Raw genomic sequence first — 18,264 nt, forward strand, 5'->3', positions numbered from 1 at the left:
GCAAAGCAACCAAAAATAAAAGATCTGTTCAGCATTCTGTGATCATCAATCATCATCAGATGTGATCAAGAATGAGTTTTACAAGTTTAAAATATTTTTAAAACAGCACATGTTTGTAATGAATTACAGCAGTTTTACTGTCTTTATCGCCACAGCCGCATGTCAGTACAATTATAAAAGAAGACGCTTCAATCCCGGTTTGTGTATGTTAAATCACGTTTATTTTGTACATTATCATAATGGATGTTCTCATAGCAATGTATATAATAATGTGTATCCTGTCACACTTGCCATGTAAAAACAGTACCCACTGTTAAACGTGCCCACTGTGTGTGTGTGTATGTGTGTGTGTGTGTGTGTGTGTGTGTGTGTGTGCATGAACTTTGTGACAACATTGTGTGTGACTCATCGTTGCAGAAAGGCTTGAATTAAGTCTATAACAAATACATCAAATAATCATTTGGAAGTTCTTACTGTAGTATTTCTCACCAACGTTACGTGAGATCTGCTTCATGTCTGTCACTGCGCTGTTTATCTGACAATGATTGAGATTGAGGCACACTCTGATAGGCACGTGGGAACGATGGGCGGGGAAAATTAGCATTAAAGGCACAGGCAACAAAAACAGCTATTTGTGTTCAGAGCAGAAATTTCCAATATTCTGAAAGGTCTAATGCGTAATCTGATGGGTGTTTTGAGCTGAAACTTTCCAGACACATTTTGGAGACACAAAAGACTTCTCTTAAATCTTAAAAAAGGAGTAAAATAGGTGCCCTTTAACCATGTAAAAAACTATATTTACTATTTTCCCAAGTGTATATAACTACTGTAGGAAAATATCAGCATTTGGTACATACTTTCAGTATTATCTTTGCTTGAAATGAGCCGATCTAATCCTGTTTATACGAATGAGCCTGCTCCCGACCAGGTTTGAGCTATTAGAACTGTTGCTATGACAACAACTCTTAGATGAGTTTTGAAGAACAAAACGATCCTGGATCATGTCAAATCGTCAATATCCAAATCCAGCTGATTAATCCACCTACGAAGAATAGACCCCTGGTCCCAGCTTCTCCCCTCGAGAAACATCAGTCTATAACGATTGATGACTGGCTTCTGTACTAGTAACCGCACCTCTGTCAAATATACTTTGGTATCGGTGATGTTTTGTAAAATAAGTAATCGCTTTCTTTTACTGTCTGTCCTGACAGCGATTTTTTTTTTTATTATGATGAAATAGGATAAGTAAAATCACAAACTGTTTCTTTGTATCTATTTAAATTTATTGTTAATATTGGGCTTGTAGATCATAGGGTACAATTTACTTTTATCGAAGACCAATTATCACCCAGGAAAAACCCTGATATTACACTATAGGTAAAATTTTTTATCTTCCCAGAAAATGACATATATTGTAAAATATGTATAGAGTATATATTTAAAGTATAATAGATGCTAAAGCAATTTTTAAAGGATCTCACCTGGATGACCCCACCTCCTTTGCCTTTGGTCCCAGCAAGAAAATCTTCCGGTAGCTTCAGCATCTTTCCCAGCCAGTCCAGCATCACTGTCTCTAGCTCCGTACAGGCAGGACTTGCAGCCTTACAAAACATCAAAATCCTGAATTACATTACAAGATGAGAATTTATGTAAGTATGGATAGATGGATTGATGGATGATGGATATACTGCAAGACAGGCATCTAAATGCATCGATGGATGGATGGATGGATGGATGGATGGATGGATGGATGGATGGATGGATGGATGGATGGATGGATGAATGGATGTATGGATGAATGGATGGATGGATGGATGGATGGATGGATGGATGAAATGATGATTGGACAGACAGTTAGGTCACTAAATGGATGAATGAATGTGTGCACTCAAAAAAAAAGAAGTACGTTATACTTCAAAGTAATTTTATGAAGTAGACTTAAGTAACACTGAGGTATATATTTAAAGGTCACTTGAAGTGCTTTGAAATGTGCTTTTTTATTCAATGTTTCATGCATTTTGCATTTTGTTTTATCACCGCTCTGCCAGTGATAGCAGTTGAGCTCAAGTGCATCGGATGAAAAGCAAACGAGAAGCATCTTGAAGGGGCGGGTCATATCAGATACTAGAGAGCATTTGATTGGTTATGATGTGATGAGACGTTAGACCGAGTTTCTGACTCTCTGGTCCCAGGTCACTTCTCATAAAGAGTAAAAGAGTAAAAGTGTAACAATAGTAAACTTTAGTTCACATGTAGCCCACTCAAGTTTTTCATTTGTACTGCAAGTGAACTTAAAAGTTACAAGTAGTTTACTTTAACTATATTAATAGAGAATACTTACTTTATTATAGAAGAGTTTGCCATCAATTCTCTAGTTTAATATTTAGGGTTCTTTCCCAAAGTTATATTTCATAAGTTTAATATTAAACATGATATTAAACTTTTAATGAATACGTTGCTGTGTAGACGGGTCTAAGTGTTACAATAGTAAACTTTAGTTCACATGTTGCCCACAAGTTTTTCATTTGTACAGCAAGCAGACGTAAAAGTGGTTTTACTTTTGCAATTCATTAATTTTCCTTTGGCGTATTCCATTTATTTCTCAGGGGTCGCCACAGCAGAATGCAACAGCAGAATGCAACAGCAGAACATGCAAACTCCACACAGAAATGCCAACTGACCTTGCCGGGACTCAAACCAGTGCCCTTCTTGCTGTGAGGAGACAGTGCTCACCATTGAGCCACCGTCTCACCCCTACTTCAGCAATATTTGTGTTAAATAATTACTTCAATAGAGAAGACTTTGACATAAACTCTCTAGTTTAATAGTTAGAGTTCTTTCTCAGAGTTATATTTCATAAGTTTTCCATTGCTTTTACACTTGATCACATAGTACATTGGCATCATTATTTCCACAAAAAAAAAATAATAATAAATTGCATTTTACCCATCCTCACAGCTACAATAGGGGCAGCCTTTGAAGACTTTTTCCACTTTGTAACCCATCATGCAAAAAAGTGTGTTTTAGGGCAGTGGTTCTCAAAATTTGAAGCCAGCGACCCCCAATGTAAGATCGTCAAGAACTCGCGACCCCCCACTACCAAAGCATATACAAACAATAAAAATAACTTATTTTAAGCTGTTCACAATATTTTAACTACATTCAATATACATTACAGGGCTCGAAATTAACATTTTTGCTTGGTAGCACAGGTGCTTTAAAACTTTAAAAAAATTAGGTGCACCAGCCAAAATTTAACCGCACCCATAAATTAAAAGCAACATTAATACAAGTTTTATAAACATATTTATTGCATTTGAAATCAACACTAATCCAAACTAACAAGCAAAAAATATATATATGCATGCGTGAGGAAAATATGTCTCAACGTCAGAAGAGGAGGAAAGGAGAGGCACAGGGGCTGCTAGGGCGAGACAGATAACGCTTTCAGAGTCCTTAGGTGCAGCAGGCAGGCTCCATCCAGGTACAGAAGGAGAAAATGCGGCGATGTGGCTGTATTAGGGGTCTTGGGTTTTTTGTGACAATGAAAAAACAAAACAAAAAAAAAAAAAAAAGGTTCAAATTCCGGCAATCTTCCTACTGCATTCACACAGCGCAGCATTCCAGTAAATAACTGGTAATGTTACAACTTCTCTTTCCGGAAAATAGGCAGAACGAATTTACCGGTATTTTCAAAAAAGGGCCTGTTCACACATACAACCTGTACAAAGGTCTGTATGTGTGAAAGGGGCTATTGACATCCATATTAGGAAGATTACAAAGTGAAGTCAGGGGTTACAGCTTTCCAACAGTCTTCAAAATATCTTCCTTTGTGAAGAAATAATTTCATAAATGTCTGAAACAAGTAAGTAAATTATTAGAGAAGTGTCAATTTTTGGTTGAAATATCCCTTTATAGGCCAAATATACTAAGACTTCTGTCTGTATAATTCAAGTACTGTATACTTCCGTGCAATGTTAAGTATTTTTCTGGAAGTACTTAAAATTATGCTTTCTTATTTTAGTTTAAAAGAGGTGTACTGAAAACACTTCTTTTCGTAAGGGGGGATGGGCAGAAACAAACAGACAGAAAAACAGGTGGCTAACAAGTTTATGTATATATATATATATATATATATATATATATATATATATATATATATATATATATATATATATATATATATATATATATATATATAAACGGATCATTTAACGAACAGAAAGGAATATGGCCAACTGAACAAACAGACAAGGGTTTGGACAGAGAGAAAAACATACCCAAGAGAATCCAATGCAGCCAATGGCTCCACACAGTATGTCTGCGAGCATTGCAGGATAAGAGTGGGCAGTGGGAAAATATGCATAGAAGTATGGGCTGTGCCAGTGGGTGACCTGAAACAGTGCAGAAAATAAACAACATTCATTTAATAATATTAAATATTTATGAAATTCCAAGAGATCATTTCACAACCTCTGTATTTGCTTATGTGCAGTGATATTTAATGGAGTTTAAGTGTAATACACAGAGGACAATAGTCTGTGGTTGTTCTGCTGCTGTGCAGCTGCTCTTTTTAGGAATAGTGACATTATTTTATTTTGTCTCTGGATGTTAAAGGTTATATTAAATTATGATGGCTAGATGAACTTATTCCATGTGTTAAGCGGAGAAGAGAGCTCTAGGCACTATGTGTGTGTGTGTCTCTCTGTCTTGCAGGATTTTCCTATTGTGAGTCATTCATTAGCTCCAGCACACACTATAAAACCACTATTAAACAGCACTTCTGAAAGGGAAAATTGGTCTAATTGGGCACAGTGGGAAGGTTAACACCTTTAAATAAATTAAAGTGTTTGTTTTTTCCTCTGAGCTATGAAATGAATGGGTGGGGAGACTTGTATTTGACCCCAGGTCAGAGTTTAATGATCCATTTCCTAAACGGTGGATTTCGAGTATATGAGAGAATGACACTAATGAGAGAAAACACTGAGTGTCCTTGACTTGTCCTGTGATTCTACATCTGCACAAGTTCAAATCACACTGTTTTATGAAGATTTGCATTGCTCTTCATCACCCATGAGGCGGAACTACATCCTATCATTTTACTACTTAGCAAGCGATCTGTTTAAATGATATACAACTTTAGATAAAATCTGACATATGTTCATTAAGATTCTTGATCAGTAAATTGATAGTACAAACCTTCAAAGGCAAACACTAAAACATTAAAAGACTGGTTAAACTAGATCACAAGGGTTCTGAGTTAAAAGCCTTTCTTTTTTTTTTCAATGAGCAAATATGTAAAAAGTTTCCTATATCTTGTGATTCATTTCCTAACTACTATCCTCAAATTGGTGGATTTTGAGTATATAAGAGAATGACACTAGTGAGAGGAAAACCCTGGGGGTCTTTGAGCTGTTCAGGGACATAAAACTAGGGGCTCTATTTTGACGGTCCATGCGCAGAGCGCAAAACGCAGAGCGCAAACGCTTCAGGGCATGTCAGAATGTAATTTTGCTAATATAAGGACGGAAAATTTCACTTTGCGCCATGGCATATGGTCTGAAAGGGTTGAGTTTATTTTCTTAATGAGTTATGGGTGTGTTTTGAGAATAAAACCAATCAGAGTCTCATCTCCCATTCCCTTTATGAGCCAGCTGTGTCGCGTCATAAGCGCATTTGCTATTTACAGGACGCATAGTAAGTTCACTTTTGCTTTTTCTCTCGTGGATGGGGAAACCTTGTACGCACAGACATCAATTAGCCTATAAATAATTAATTTTGTTTGTTAAGTGCAAAGATTTGTTTCAAAACTATTTCTATATTCAGTTCTAATTTCCAGCAAACAAATAATTGAACAGTAATAACAAAATGTGCTCAAAAACCTTATTTAACCTAAGTTATTTCCAAATACACCTGCTATGCCCCATATGGTCTAAAAAAAAAAAAAAAAGGCTGAAAAAGCCTCCCGAGATGAAAGATTCAAGGCAGTGGTTTTTAAATTCATGTAGGCTAGAAAAATAATATGTTTTGTAATATTTAATCCTTTATATTTATATCATATATATATATATATATATATATATATATATATATATATATATATATATATATATATATATATATATTATATCCTATATATATCCTTAATATTTAAATTCTTTTTTATATGTAAAGATATTTGCGTATTGCTCCACATTTTGTGTATTAAGCAGTGTTTAAGCAAGGCGCAACTCTGCGCCGAACTTTAGACCGGGTTTATTCTGGTCTAAAGAAAAGACTATTACAGTTTCTCAAAATAGCAACGTTCCAAAACACTCCTGTTTTTTTAGACCAGAACGCCTATGGGCGCACATATGAGCGCAAATTCATTTGCTATTTAAACAGCGTGGCGCAAAATGTCAAAACAACTCTTGCGCCGAGCTGAAACTAGCAAACAACAATTGCGTCACACCTTGCGCCACATTGCGCCGGGTGTATGATAGGGCCCTTTATCTTTAAGCACAAGATAAAATCCTACTGCTTTATGAACATTTACATTATCCTATCTGTTTATTACTTAACTGGTGGTCTGTTTAAATATATTTAAATGATATACAACCTTAAATAAAATCTGACGTAAGCTTCATTAAGATTTTTGGGCTGTAAATGACAAATTGATCATTTAAATCCAAACCGTCAGGTAAACACTAACACAGAACAACAAAAGATAGCTTCAACTAGATGTCAAATAGGTTCACAGGTAAAAGCTATTTAATTCTCGCACATGTGTAAAAAGTTTCCAATATCTTGTCATTCATTGTTGATTGTCATTTATTTATTTATTGGTGTTTGTCGTTTATTTGTAATTTATTTACAATGCCAAGGTGACCATACTTTCAACTTAAACGTCTGATTTTTATTAATTTTTTTTGTATGATGTAAAGTTTAACAAAGTGACTTAAAGTAATATTTCAGTAGTCTGGAACAACATTATATATTATTATAATTCCTACCTATGTTTTCATACACATTAAACCCAGAATAATCATAATTTGGTCAACAGTTTATTCACAACACATAACCCAGGAGCAATTATGGACAGATAGTGCGAGGCCCGGATTGGCATTTTTGGGAGGACCGGGACAATTCCCGGTGGGCCAGTCCGTTTATTGGCCACAAGGGCCGGTGTCCCTAACTGCTTGCACTCTCCGCACTTTTTTCATTAATTTTTTTATTTGACCATAGCTGTACTCTTTTTATCCATTATTTTTTCACAGCTCTGCTCTTCTTATTTATTTTCTCGCAGCCCCGTGAGCAAAATGCAGCCTGCAGGTTAATGATAATGTAAGTATCATTCCACCCCAAACAAGCAGCAACTAATATAAGAATTTGAATAATTAATATTAATGAATATTAAACCTGCTCAGTGAAAATCAGATGATTCACTACATTAATAAATCTGACATAAGTTGATCAGAAATCTAAAAAGGAGAGAAAAAGATTAAGCCGGTCACGCCGGTTAAGTTTTGCAGGTCACAGTGCATTACGTATGTTTTATTCCAGCTGCATCAACACAAGAATGCCATTGCAGTCCAGTGGTCAGCAAGTTGTGTTATGACGCTGCTGACCTGTGTTCGAACCTCACTAAAGTAATTATTAGTATTATTATTTTTTTATTATTGTTAAGATACATAATACTGTTAGGGATGTTGAACATGAAGTTCTAAACCAGCTGTTTTCTTGAAAAAGACGTGATAGTGTCATTAGAAACTGAATTGGAAATGACCTTATTTTAATATAGTCAGTCGTGAACTGAGGTGGGTCGATCTAAGGCTTGAAACTCCAGAGCTGAAAAGGAGTCCCACTCCGACCCTGGATAGCACACTTGTCCTCTTTTTCACTTCAGTTAAAACAATTGTGCTTGACAACTGGCATCTACGCAATTTGTCCAAATATGTTTTCAAAACCGAATTATGATCATGTATTTCAGAGAACATCACACTGAGTAAACATCAGAGACACGAGTTCATAGCAGAATGAGAATGGAGCTCATTAATATTCATGACCCTTCCAAATAGGGTAAAAAGTGAGCGTTCTTTCTATGGCCAATTCCGAGGGATTTACAGACGTGGACAAAATTGTTGGTGCCCTTCCATTGAGGAAAGAAAAAATACAGTGGTCACTGAAAAATTACTAAAAATAAATGAATGAAAATGAGATATTGCTTTCAAATTGTGGTTCAACGGAAGTATTAAAAAAGACAAACTAATAAAAGGTACCAATAATTGTGTCCATGTCTGTAAATGGTCTGTATGAATGAATTAACTAATGAATTTTAAAAAATTATTAATGTTCAACATATACCTTACTCTACAAAAGTTTGTATTATGTGACTGGCACTAAACATACTGTACCTTGATCCTCTTTTTGGCATGTTTTTATATTAAGTTATATTATATTAAATTAATATTAATATATTAATTATGTTATTATATCTTTCTTTTTCTGTCCAAGTCAATATCATACTGCCTCTATAATATTTATGTGTGGACTTATTTATGTGTTCAATTAGGTTTTTACTGCATTAGCAGCATGTTTGAGATCATTATCATGCAGGAAAATATAACCATTACCAACAAAAAAAACGAACACTAAAAGTAGAAATAAACCTTTTGTTATGTATTATAATTGTATGTCATATTCTTATAATTTTATCTTTAAAAATGACAGAATGTAATGATTGTAAAGTATCATTACAGCTGTAGAACACTAACACCCTCAGGAACTGTATCATAGCTGGTCAGACTGACTCACCCCTGGCATGATCACCCTCTCGATGTCTTTGACCACATCCTCATAGCTCTCTGGCTCCTCCGGGGCCTCCTCAGGAATCAGTGACCTCAGATATCCCGGTTCCACATCAGGGTAAACCTGCCTTTTCTCAATGTTCTCTATATAATCCGCCACATAGTCAACCATCTCCCTCCCGCGTCTCCGAAACTCTGCGGCATCCATCTTTTAGTCTGAAAGATTGAATAAAGACAAACTGACTTCGGCTACTCTTAAACTCCTCAATTAGAAGAAAGGTGTACTTATATTATACTGTAATTGAGATTGTTTGCAGGGTCATCATGACTTTCAGTGTCCAAACCAGCATTCACACATTAAAGCAAATTCGTATTTAACAGTTAGAGATTCAAGAATGAAAATTCTGTCACTGTTTACTCATCCTCCACTTGTTCCAAACACATTTGAGTTTCTTTGTTCTGTTGAACACAACATAATTTACAACTGATGCAGCTGCCAATTACTTCCATTATGTATTTTGTTCCTGCAATGGATTTCAATGGGTGTTTTACCAACATTCTTCAGAATATTGCATTGTGTTCAACAGAAGAAATACACATTTAGAACCACTTGAGTGTTAGTAAAAGGTTATGGAGTGTTGATTTTGGGGTGAATGATCCCTTCAAAGTATGTAGAACTTTAAGTTTACCAAGCCTTACGAGGAAACGTAAACATTTTACGTTTTGTCAGTTTAATGGCTAATTTGTACGAATTCAGAGTTCAGTCATATGAAAATGTAAGATTTTTAAAAGGAGGTGTGGTACCCAAGCCCACCACTGAACCCAACCGTTATTGGGGGATAAAATGTACGAGTGATCATACAAATTAGCCACTAAATCAAAAAATTAAGAACTGCCTTAGATAGCGTCGGGTTACTATTGGAAAGTTTCCACTTTTGAAGTCATACTCTGTATAGCAATTTTTGGTCTTTTTCATTTACATTTATATTTACAAATCCAACAATATCCAACATAATCATTTATTCAATATCCAAACTTAGAATTGAAGTAACAAAAGCTATCAAACAAAAGAGCAACACTTGCTTTGACAAGTCTTAGGTCAACTGCTCGGGTCGAAAAGATAACACTTAAGGTCAAATTAAAAGTAAGATAAGGTGTACTATATAATTATACTACTTTTTTTTACACTTCGTGACATGTTTCTGTACTTATTCACATGTTATTCACATTTTAAATACACATTAAACATCTAATTTTAAATATTTAATTTTAAAACTATCTATTTTAATGTGCTTTTGAATTGTTTAATACATATTAAAACACATTTATGTTTTCTTTCTTTTTTATATTTGATTTATTTTCATTTTTTTATTCATTTGTTTAACTTGAACAAAATAAATATTAATTATTATAAACTATTAGCCACATTGAATTAAAACACAGTCAGAATTATTAGCCCCCTTTTGATTTTTTTTTTCTTTTTTTAATTATTTCCCAAATGATGTTTAACAGAGCAAGGAAATTTTCACAGTATGTCTGATAATATTTTTTTCTTCTGGAGAAAGTGTTATTTGTTTTATTTCGGCTAGAATAAAAGCAGTTTTTAATTTTTTTAAAACTAATTTTGGGACAAAATTATTAGCCCCTTTAAGCAATTTTTTTTCTGATAGTCTACAGAACAAACTATTGTTATACAATAACTTGCCCAATTACCCTAACCAGGCACGTGCACACATAGGGCTCAACTTGCCCTTTTTAGTCTTGGATAGAAAGTGCCCCGCGACGCAACACACCCTTGGTCCCGCCCTTCAGTAGGCGCGCGACAACACAGCTGATCAGAACGCGCGCGACAACACCGCTCTTTAGTACGCGCGCGAAAAAATAAACAGGGGGCTAATAAGTCAGGGGGAATAATAATTCACTGTGTGTGTGTATATATGTATATATGTATATATGTATAAATGTATAAATGTATATATATATATATATATATATATATATATATATATATATATATATATATATATATATATAGTACTTAGCATGAGTACACCCCATTTAAATATCTAAGTATAAATATAGGCAGTGTATTTTGGTGCATTTAAACAAAACAGATTTATTACACATGATTTACTGAAATAATATATTAGTCACCAAACATATTTTGAAATCTAAAGATAAAACAAATCAATTCAAGCAAATTATTGTGAAAAAGATTACAACCTACAAAACTTTAACTATTTTTTTCTTTTTTATTTATTTATTGTTTTGCTTCTCTTCATTTTTCCTCTTTTTTTAAATGTGTATTTAATATTTTTTTATAACATACAAATTTGGGCGTACTAGTATTTGGCCTGTTATCATATGTTGCTTTTGTGACTAAGTTACTAATGTATATGCACAAACATAATATTGTATAACTTAAAAATATGAATTTAAAAGATAGATTTGTAAGGGATGGAGGGATATATTGTCTTTATTTACATTTTTTTACATGATTAAAAGTGTTTTAATAGAGCTATGTCAGAGGGGTTTGTAACAGTGGCTACTACTAATTATTTATATGCCTGTTATCTCTTCACCCTAATCCACATAATACAAATAGATTGAGATCTGTCAATGTTGGTGCGTGTTTGTGTGCGTACTTGTGTGGATCCAATGACTTTTACACATGCACATATGTACAAACAAATTGTCATTATTTCAGAACATACTATAAATAAATATTTACAAACCCTAGCACTAAATAAATGCATTATTTTTGATTTGGTAAGCATTTAAATCTAAACTTTAAAATATTTCAGACAAAAAAAACAAACTAGAAAATGTAAAGAAGGGTTTAAAATCGATCACTAGTATTCATTAAAAAATATATAGATACTAAACCAATTTTAAATAAATGATTAATTCTTTTTTTCTGTGTAGGCACATCATGAAACACTTTATGATTCGTCATGTGCACATATCTTTATGGCATACCATGCTGCACTGAGGCAGCAGTAAAAATGGAGTAAAAGCTACAGTAAAAGTATCTGCTCACGTTTGGCTTATTACATTTAAACCGGCATGACTTTATTTTGTTTTTAGAAATGAAATAAGACATTTTAAAATACTTTAGTATATAAATAAAATGCAGAAGGAGAAAGCCAATTCGCAGGTACACATGTCATTAACCTGACAAAATCCAATAATAATCCTGTATGTGAACCTTGCACCTGTACTCTGCTCTAAACGCTCAACAAGTGCTATCTGCTCACATTATGTCTTCCTTTCATCTAATAGCTTTCATTGTACTTACAGTGTCGGGCAAATAAAGAAGAGTCCTCCCTCCTGTTGATCCTTGTACGCTTTCTGCCGGTTTCAAACACACATATACAAACACACACACACACACACACAGAGCAAAAGAGAGTGGTGTGGAACAGCAGTGAAGCCTGAGGGTTTATCAGCTCTGCCACTGTTCAGACAGCCAATCAGAAAGAGGCTTTCATTCAGAGAGCTCAACGCAGGCAGGGCGAGAGGAGCTGATTCATGAGGAGTTAATGAGAGCCATGTGAAAATATACTATAGTAAATCATATTAAATAGTGCTTTTGAATCATACTATAGTAAAGTGTATTATACTAATTGTATGCTAATTTAATCATAATTTTTTTTATTATATTCATTCATTCATTTTGTTTTTGGCTTAGTCCCTTTATACTTAGAGGTTGCCACAGTGGAATGAAGCGCCAATTTATCCAGCATATGTTTTACCAGGCGGATGCCGTTCCAGCTGCAACCCAACACCAGGAAACACCCATATATTCCTGCATTCACACACATACACATGGACAATTTAGCTAATTTAATTCACCTGTACCGCATGTCTTTGGACTGTGGGGGAAACCGGAGCACACGCAGGAAACCCACGCCATCACAGGGAGAACATGCAAACTCCACACAGAAACGCCACTCGAACTAATATTAAAACTATTTTAAAACTCTTTGTAAATAAATGTAACATATTAACTCTTGTGAACGGATATACACTGTAGTATACCTAAATTATAGTAAATTGTAGTATCAAATTGTAGTATAACATACCCTTAGTAAAAACATAGTGTACTATAGTACACTATATATTTTAAAGTATTTAAAACACTTTGTTAATGAATGCTATAGAATAACTAGAATTTACTCTTTTGGGCGATAGTAAAGTATAGCAAAATATAATTTACCCTTTGTAAAAACAAAATTTTACTGTACTATAGTAAAGTTCATTATAGTGTATTATACTGTATTTACAACAGTGTTAATAAATGCTACATCATCACTTCAGTATTAACCAATGTGAACTTGTAAAGTGCAATACACTTCAGTTTTTGTCACAGTAAACCATTATATTGTAATATATTATATACCCTTGGTAAAAATGTACCTACTGTACTATAGTAAACTATATTATACTGTATATTACACTGTATTATATGCTACAGCATACAGTAGTGTTAATTATTGTGAACTGTTAAACTGTAAAAATACTGTAGTATACTTTTTACCACAGTAAACTGTGGCATATTGTAGAATAATATAATGTACCCTTAGTAAAAAAAAAAAAAAAAAAAAAGCTTACTGTAGTACAGAAAAGTACATTATATTGCATGTTATAGTATTTACAACATTTTATTGACAATTTTATTAATAAATGCTACCAGGGTGCAAAGTTTTTTGGGGGGTTTGACCCCTCTAATTAATGCTTGATCCTCCTGAAGGACATCAAAACAAGATGAATGAGGGGTCAGCCCTTTAATATTAAGAAATGTTCTTTTTTTATTTCTTAAATATTAATAATTAAAAGTGTATAATCAGAATCATTAACCCCCCTGAATTATTAGTCCCCCTGTTTGTTTATTTTTTCCCCCAATTTCTGTTTGACAGAACACATTTCTACACATAATAGTTTTATTGTCATTTCTAATAACTGATTTATTTTATCTTTGCCATGATGACTAAATACTATTTTACTAGATATTTTTCGACAGCTTAAAGTGACATTTAAAGGCTTAACTAGCTTGATTAGGTTAACTAGGCAGGTTAGGCAAGTTATTGTATAATGATGGTTTGTTCTGTAGACTATCGAAAAAATATATATATAGTTTAAAGGGGCTAATATTTTGACCTTAAAATGTTTTCATTATTATTATTATTATTATTAAAAACTGCTTTTATTCTAGCTGAAATAAAAATATACCTTTCTCCAGAAGAAAGAAGAAAAAATATTATCAGACATACTGTGAAAATTTCCTTTCTCTGTCAAACATCATCTGGGAAATATTTAAAAAAGAAAAAAATTCAAAGGGGGTTTAATAATTCTGATTACAACTGTATACATTTTGACTCCCCCTATAACATTTCATACCATTGTGAATGCATAATTGCGCCAATCAATGCGAAAAAAAATATGATTCAACCGTCTAAAACTGGCAGTTCTGTTAAAGCTGGCACTGATGGACATCTTCAGTATTCACAAAAGACGTTGCTTGTTAAAATAGGCGTTTATATCTGCATGCAGCCTAAAAAAAAAAAGTTAAATTAGACACATAATTTGTATAGTTCGACCGACAGTAACCTCTAAAATAGTCACTAAATATCCTTGAAAATGCTAAAAACTTATACATTTTATTAATACATGAGATGTAATTTAAATACATTCTAGTCAGACCAGCTAGAAATGGCTGGCAACCAGACTGGAAATGGCCAAAACCCCTTTAAAACCAGGCTGGTCAACCAGCTAAAACCAGCCAATCAGCCTAGGCTGGTTTAAGCTGTTTTTAGCATGGAGTAAGTAATCTACAGTATTTATTACTTTATCAATTCACTATACAGTATGCTGGATCACTCAATATCAAAGAGTTGTACTATCATACAGCAATATGATACTCAAAATATGGTATTTACTATGAATTGCAATATTCACTGATTCTTTTAAGTGTAATATCTTATATAATAGTTTGTATACTTATGTATTGTGGCTGTTTCCTTTTATAGATTGGTTGGATTTATGTGACTTATTTCACTTACTTAATTTATTTATTTTGTCTTGTGGTTCTGTGTTTCTGTGTTTTGTGTGTTATGGCAGTCATTACATAAGCAATTTCCTGCGGGATCAATAAAGTTTTCTAAGTCTAAGTCTAAGTGTAAGTCTAATTATTATTATTATTATTTCATATGGGCGTTAATCATAAGAGGCTATTTCTGGTTTATATATTTAGTATAATATGGCCTTAGTGGATAGCAGTTGAATCAAATAATCTGTTTTTGTTCTTCAGCTCCAGAACTAATTTGTTCAAGATGTGAGAGAAAAACCTGTGATCTAATGACTAACTTTACAAGAAAACACGTTTATTCCATCATACAACATATTATTGCTATATTGTTGAGTCATTTCGATGTGAAAATAGAAGCTGTAAACTGTAGCTAGGCACTTAGCTTAAGCGGCTATTAACTGCAAAAATAACACTTAAATTAAAACACTGACATAAAATATTCTCCACAAATACCAGGATAATCTTTGTAAACACATGAATTAATGCTGTAGTAACTTATGGCAAATAGTGTTTCTGAACCATACATACTACAGTAAGGTAAATGAATTGGTCAGCTGTGGTAATTCTATCATCACAATGGCAATTCAACAAATTTAGTAATATAAACAAATGACCCAATATTGTAGTTTTCTACAACTACGGAGACAGTTTTAGTTAAATACATTGCCTTTTGTTTGAAATGAGTTACTCTGGTAGTATTTTTTTATTTCGTCCACCTGATTGTGACTCTGCATTGGTGACATTTTGTTCTAAAAGTACACCGTTTGTAGGATTTACAATGTTAGTTTTGCTGCTAGATTCACTCAGAGAAAAACAAATTGTTCAACCGTCAGTTAGAAGGGAACGTTCTCTCAACTTTGGCTAACATTCCCTACAGGCTGTGTTAATGTTTTAAAGAAAACATATTAATGTAATATCCAATGAATAATTAAAAAGTAGTTTTTTCCAAAACAATGAACAAAAACATTCTCGCAATGTTTTGAAAATGTTGGTAAGGGACCAGATCAAACAATGTTAGAAAACGTTTTCACAATGTTTCATAAAAACAAAGTAAGAACATTCTCACAGTCACGTTAGAAAAAATGTTATAAGAACATTATTAAGATGTGAGATGTGGAATGTTCTTTGAAGAATGCTATTGTAATAAGACATTTGAACAAAGCTGGCACATTTTATCTGTAACATTTTAAAAATGTTTTAAGATTATTGAATTGCCACCAGATCAAACAATGTTCTCTAAGGAAACGTTTTGACAATGTTTTAAAAAACCAAAGTAACAACATTCTCACAGTCACATTAGAGAAATGTTATAAGAAAATTATTTCTTTTCAATAATGAGACAGAAAGACAATTAAAGAGTCCCTATTATGGGTTTTTGAAAATGACCATCCATGCAGTGTGTAACAGCTCTAATTGAAGTGAAATATTCATCTAAGGCTTAAATCTGAGAGTGGACAGTTTAAAACTATTGATTCTTTAGCAATAGTTGACTTAGAGTTGAATAAATGAACCGAGTTGGGTTCTGATCTTTTGTTTGATCGCAACGACGTCGATACAGTACATGACCAAATATGTAGTTCCAGTTCCGGTAAAATGTGAACGTGCTTTCACTTCATACACTAGCGGAGGCGGGGGGGATCACAGGACTGATCATCACGGCTGCGGGTAATAAAGGGTTTAAGCTCCTTTTCCCAACATTGCTACAGTATGGCCAACCTCAAGCTGTGTTTGTTCCTGTCATTTTTCTGATGATTGATTCAATAGCCTATGCTGCAACGTGGGATTCGTCGGCCGTTTGCTATTGAAGAAGCAGACTATGGGACTTTGTCAGACATTGACAGGGACTTTGTCAGTAACTTTTACAGTTCAAATGGACCAGTTTCTTCGTCCCATACCATGTAAGGTTAAGTAAAATGGTTGCCTCGTTTTGTGTAGTTTGCAAAATATGTTTAATTTTGTGTTATAAGTTGTAAACGCCCCGCGCGGCTTGTAATCACATGTCTATTATAGATCAGTGCTTGTACTGAATCTCTCAGATTAAAACTGTATGGGGTGTTCACATATGGCATCCAAACAATCAATCAATCAATCAATTAATCAATCAATTAATCAATCAAGCCTTTATTGTCACTACACTTTCGTATAGCGAAATTGGACCCCCCAGACCATACACAAAACATCACACTTTTCGGGGGAGACAGATCATAGGAGGTAGCATTTAGAAACGAAGAAAGATACATTTGGACAGTTAGGCAAAAAAAAAACGCTCCCTCAGCTTTCCCTTGATTAGGACAAGGTGGGAAAAGGGAGAAAAACAGCCCTATCTTAGCATAAGCACACCGGCAAGACACAACATAGACACAGGGGATGGGAACAGGGGTAATGGAAAACAATCCGTTGAGTGCGGGCACAGTCCTAGTCACAGTCCCGCCCACGCTCCACATGGGTAAAAGCACACGAAGGCGTTTGGATGGGACAGGGGCGGGAATTTCAGAGCGTGCGCTTATCTTGCTTATACCGGGAATTTCTTTTTCGTTTGGAAAGCAGGACAAGGAGAGCCTCAGAGATAGAATAAGACGAGACAAGAGGTGCTAGCAAGGAGAGATATGGGACGCTGAGAGCTAAAGAAGAAAACGTTAAAAACGTGAAGCGTGCTTCTTCTTTACCGATTTAAATGGGTTTCTGAACTGGCGATCCTCTGCTGTTTGCCTTTGCTATAGCCACCATCAGCTGATCCTCACACATGTCGCTGTTAATTTTCAAAATCGTTTAACATTTGCCTCTGTGTGAATTTATACTGAATATGTGTCGTTGTTATTACTTGGGGTTAGGTTTAAGAGTAGAGTGTATGCTGGTGTTTAACTGTATTGCTTTTTTGCATTTTCTTGCTACTGTGGTGGGCCTTTCTTTCTGTCTTTCTGGCTGAACGCAGCCGACCAATTGCAATAGACTGGGTCATCGGTCCAATCAGCCTAGATTAGCTTCGTGCTAAGGAGGGTTTGGGAATAAATGAATCACTGAACGATTCGTATGGGAGTCGTTGGGATAATTAGGTAAAAATAAATGCATATTATAAGACCATGAAAGTGTTTTTTGACCTTGCATGCATATTAGACTATTATCGGAGACCCTTACAACCCAAACATGACCCTGTTTAATGTGTAATAGGGGGTCTTTATTTAATATTCTCTATGCAGGTGGATAATGGAGGGCCAACTCAAGGTGCAGCACCAGAGGAAAGTGGCCCAGTTGATTCTGGCTCTTTCTAAAACTGGTTTGTTTTTTGAACAGTTTGTTTTTTCTTTTTTGTTTTATTTGTTACTCATATTATACAATGAGCACAAGAATGTAAGAAAATGCAGCACTTTTAACTTTCTTTTTCACATTGCT

General features: G+C 34.3%; 1 protein-coding gene and 1 long non-coding RNA gene across 5 annotated transcripts in view; one reads left to right on the forward strand and one right to left on the reverse strand.

The window, feature by feature from the left end:
* ddc (dopa decarboxylase) overlaps positions 1-12,202 on the reverse strand; it is a 44,584-nt gene extending 32,382 nt beyond the window's left edge. For 2 of the 3 annotated variants that reach the window (XR_015510364.1, XM_087285549.1), the window contains exons 1-4: positions 12,085-12,202; positions 8,794-9,002; positions 4,281-4,394; positions 1,482-1,601 (exon numbers count right to left, since the gene is read on the reverse strand). Coding sequence is in view for 2 of the 3 variants with exons in the window: in XM_087285549.1 (XP_087141675.1) it covers positions 1,482-1,601; positions 4,281-4,394; positions 8,794-8,994 (435 nt within the window). In the remaining variant the exon portion in view is untranslated. 3 annotated transcript variants of the gene reach the window in all.
* LOC147840126 (uncharacterized) overlaps positions 1-18,264 on the forward strand; it is a 402,217-nt gene that overhangs the window by 229,711 nt on the left and 154,242 nt on the right. The gene's annotated exons all lie outside the window — the stretch shown is intronic.

This window comes from Danio rerio, chromosome 16 (genome assembly GCF_052040795.2).
Source record: "Danio rerio strain M-AB ecotype USA chromosome 16, GRCz13ab, whole genome shotgun sequence".
Classification (NCBI taxonomy): Eukaryota; Metazoa; Chordata; class Actinopteri; order Cypriniformes; family Danionidae; genus Danio; species Danio rerio.